At 41.1% G+C, this 4,514-nt stretch overlaps 1 protein-coding gene across 3 annotated transcripts in view; it reads left to right on the forward strand.

Annotated features, from left to right (window-relative positions):
- FUT10 (fucosyltransferase 10) overlaps positions 1–4,258 on the forward strand; it is a 117,365-nt gene extending 113,107 nt beyond the window's left edge. For all 3 annotated transcript variants that reach the window (XM_045286883.1, XM_004696201.2, XM_045286882.1), the window contains one exon: positions 2,385–4,258. In XM_045286883.1, coding sequence (XP_045142818.1) covers positions 2,385–2,609 — 225 coding nt within the window. In that variant the 3' untranslated portion in view covers positions 2,610–4,258. The remainder of the gene's footprint in view (positions 1–2,384) is intronic.
- The last annotated feature ends 256 nt before the right edge of the window (positions 4,259–4,514 follow it).

The raw sequence follows: 4,514 nt of genomic DNA on the forward strand, positions 1-4,514 counted from the left end.
ATATCCCAAGGAATTGGTTCATGCAATTGTGGCGCTAGTCTGTCCCAAACCCATAGATCAGGCAGGAGATTTCTGCAGGTTTACATCCCAAGGTCCTTGGTCAGGTGATAAAAGGAGTGCAGGGACCAAAGTAAAATGACTCTGTCGGAACATCAGCTGATATTCTGCAGGTAGAACACTACCTCTTCGGCTGATTGGTTGATTGCATCAAATCACACTGTTAGATTATGAAACAGCAACCAATCTAGTGTCTGATAAACAACTAAATCATAATCTAGTCACATTGACACAAAAAAATTAGCCATCATATTTGGTTACCTGCTCAGGTTGGGAAGTTTTGGTTGGAAGTTCTCTGTGTGAGGGGGCTTGTTGGTTGTGAACTTCACTGCAGGGTGATCTGGTTAGGTTTTCCTAGGAAATATCTGAATTATGTCTTCCTGAACATTGTAAATTCCCCCAAGACTGACCTTTTATTTTTGTGCCTGGCTTACAAGACTGGTCACTAGCATTTTGAGAGTGGATTATAGGAGATGGCAAAGGTCCCAATATCCAGTACATCATATCACTCCCCTCAGCTGTTGCCTTATCGTCTCAGAGTAAAAGAACCACTTTCCATCTGCAGATAATAAATCTCTAGTTATTTTTCAGATAAAGGAGAGAGGTAGACATTTAGTTATGAGACAGAGGGGAAAGGATCTGGCTATCTCAGTGCTTCTTAAACAGACTTTAATTTAATTCTTTTTAATTAATTCCCCACCATCACCACCAACACACATACAGTCTGGGAATATCTGGTGCATATTGAGCTTTTGGGAGTTCTGTGATGTGAACTAGATTACTTCTAAGTTCAACTATTACTGGTTTAAAATTTTGATTTTGGGGGGTATTATTTGTTTATTTTTCTGAATCTCTTACTGTTTTTCCATTTGATTTCCAGTCACATATTTTATTTCTTGCATGCTCTCTTTCAAAAGTAGGAGGAAAGCCATCGGGGAATACTGACCAGCGTACCGACAGAATCTGATTGGTCTTTTAATCGGGTCCCTCTGACGGCTTTGAATAGTCTGAAGTAGATCAAGGGTGGAAGCAAGCAGATTAGTGAGGAGACTATTGACAAGAGCCAAGGTAGAGCTTGGACCAGGCTAGTAGAAGTAGAGGTCCATGGGAAACCACTCGGAAAGCCGTGAGGTCCTATGCAAACATCAGATATTATTATTGTTGTGGGGAAACAATAATGTTGTCTAAGGCATAGATGAATGCAGTGGAAACACATTAGAATCAAGGGATGTACAAATGACAACATGGATAGAAGGGGAAAATGTGTTGGTGAAAAAATAATCAGAACGATATATGTCTGTGCATGTTGACATATTAATAAAATAACACAGAAAATACATTTTCAAAAAGACTTTATTTATATTTTGACATGTAATCCACATATACAATTTTGTAGTTCAATCATATTGAGCAGACACGTTCAGTCATCACTGCAATCAATTTTAGAACATTTTCTTCTGTCTGGTACTCACTGTTATTGGCTCCCCATTTCCCTCGAACCTCCCCTGCCATGCCCCCAAGGAGCCATTAATACAGTTACTATCTCTGTAGATTACCTCTCCTGGATTTCATGTACAGAAACACATATTTTAAAATCTAACAGTAATAACAAAGTAAAACAGAGACAAACCTCAATCGGAAAGAAAGCAGAACATATTTGAAAAAGGCTTTAATTACAAAGAACGGTATTAGTGGTCTATGGGAAGGAGAGTAGTGCTAGTGGCCTATAGAGAAAAGGAAATAAATAAATGAACCGATAAATAAACAATAAAAGGGATGGAAATTTTGAATCTAGCGAGATCAGGTTCAGTCTTAGGTATACTGGACATACAAATTTACTTATTTGAGCTTTAGTTCCCACCGCCTTAACATGAGCTCTAAAACTCAAGCCCACTGCCACGGAGTAGACCGTGACTCATAAGCAATCTTGCATAGGACTCCCAAGGCTTCATGGGAGCAGGTCACGCCATCCAACTCGCATGGAGGGTGAGTGTTTTCGAATGGCCAACCTTGCAGTTAGCAGTCCAATGCTGACCCAACAGGATGGCCAGAGCTCCTTTAACAGGAGTCCTCATTTAATAGGGCTGCCATAGGGTTAAATGAAACCATCTAGAATGTCTTCTGCAGAGAAAAATAGCAATAAAGGTTAGGCACTTCGTGTCACCTTTAAGTGTATTCACGGTTATAATTATGGAAACTCTCTGGAGTGCAGGTACTTGTTTGAGAAAATGTATGAGTGGGGGTCCATTACCGGGCAGAGGAGTCACAGGAGTGGTGATTCCTTTCATCTTCTTAATTCTTATTGTTGTTTTTTTCTATCAATGCAGGGCTTACCACCCAAAAAGTGGGAGGCAGAAGTTACCCATCTGAGCTGCCCCGAGCCTACAGCGTTTGCTTTCTCCCCTCTGGCTCCACGGGGGAACACTTTGCGAGAGATGTGGATCCCAAGCTTCCAGCAATCCAAGAGAGAAGCCCAGGCACTCAGATGGCTGGTTGATAGGAATCAAAACTTTTCGGTTCGAGAGTTTTGGGCCCTTGTATTCAAGGACTGACTTCAAAAAGTATCAGCATACCATAGGCTAAAGCCTTCTTGACATTTATTTTCTAGGTTGCCTTAATCTTAGAGTGCAATAATTATTCTATGGACTGTCCTTTAGGGCAAGAATTGAATTGCTGCACTACTCATAATGAGCCCTGTTAGGTAATAGATGTGAATAATCCTTAGGGGTCACCTTTAGATATATTTTTTTACTACAAAAGTAAATGTTTCTTATGGACAGCGGTCACCTTCAATGTTCATATCTGGATCCTTGTACCTGCTGCCTTTAGTGAAAGTTCACCGAATGGAGCGTGCTTTCCTTGATGCACTGGAGCCAGAGACTGTGCTGTGGATTCATGAGTCTCACCTCTCCATCAGCAGTTTATTGGTACTTGGCAAGACCCATGAACTGATGCTGAGCATGAACGTGAAATGCATTAGAACTTGGCAAAGAGAGATTCCATCTGCTGATTGACAGGGATGTTAAGTGAGTAACCAAAGCTGTGTAAAGTTTATCCATGATCTGTTCTTCCAGGCAAAAGAACACAGGCACACCTCCACCTGTTTTCTCAGCCATCACTGTCGCCTTTTGTTAGTTTTATGATTCCCCGTGACTGCCCCTGCCTCCTTCCCATCCCCACCCCCCAAAAAACCCAGCAGAATATCTTGTGACAACAAGAATCCTCTTTGTGTCCTGACCAGTGAGATGACCCAATTTTTCCTTACACTGTTGAGTAGGGAAGATAAAGAAATACGATTTAGGCTAGACTGCCTGTACATGTTGATCAATGTGAAAATGGTATTGAATGCTTCCAGGAACTCCCATTGTGTTGCAGCGAATTTGCCTTTTCTTAGGGTGATACACAGCTCGCAGTGGGAGGCAGCCAGGGCTGTTCAGTCTGTGAGCATTCCCAGTCCATGTCTGATCCTGTCCCAGAGAAAGCTCAGCTGTCATGTCTGGAGTATCTACTGTGATCTCCGTGGAAGACAAGGAGAAACTACATTGGTTCACATTTTCTTTCCATATGAGGGTGAGAAGGCTTTGAGATGTTATTAAAGCCAGTGGCAATCCAGAGATGGCATGAGTTCAATATTATTCCTATTTTCTTTTTTGTTGTAGAAAAGTATATATAACATAAAATCCAACACCTTGGTCCTTTTCAGTGCATAGTCCAGTGCACTTGTTTAATTACACTTACAATGTTGAACAACCATCACTACGATTTCAAAAAAAAATTTAATTCTGAAAACAGAATGGCTTTTTTATTCTTTATTGTGGAAAGGCATCGAGTCTACCCAGAGGACATGAAGAGGCTGATGTGGCCTAACGGGGGAGACTTGGGAGCACATCCGTGACATCAGTTGGCTTGTTATCCCAGCCTGTGGCCTCTACGTGCCTGACAACAAACCATCTCGTCCTTCCCTTGCTGCCCAGTGTGTGATGGATGAGATCTGAGAACAGAACATTTCTTTAGAAATGAGAATCACCCAATGAGTGCATGTCCATGAGATCTGGTGTCCCTGATGAGAGATTCTCTCAAATCTCTGTTCTGCCACTTACTAAATAGGACCTTGGAGAAACTGCTTAACCTCTCTGGGTCTCAGTTTTTCTCAGTTTTTTGTTTTTGTTTTTACACCTTAAAATAAATAATTAACCTGGTCCTGAAGTTCCTTTTTATTTAGCATTCTTTAATATAGTTATCAAGTTTTATTGGTAGAGATTTTTACTAAGAGGGTAACAAATAATTTTAAAGCCATTGTGTGTTATTCAAAGGATCCCGGGTGTTGCAATGGAGTACAAAACGGTCAGTGTGTTGAATCCACAAGCCTTTGTGGGAGAAATATGTAGGAGTCTGCTTCCATAAAGATTGGCACCCTAAAATGAGGACCTAATGTTGGGGGTTTAAATGGAGAGAAA

This window comes from Echinops telfairi, unplaced genomic scaffold (genome assembly GCF_000313985.2).
Source record: "Echinops telfairi isolate 266 unplaced genomic scaffold, ASM31398v2 ScPeMD7_9;HRSCAF=40, whole genome shotgun sequence".
In the NCBI taxonomy this organism is placed as follows: Eukaryota; Metazoa; Chordata; class Mammalia; order Afrosoricida; family Tenrecidae; genus Echinops; species Echinops telfairi.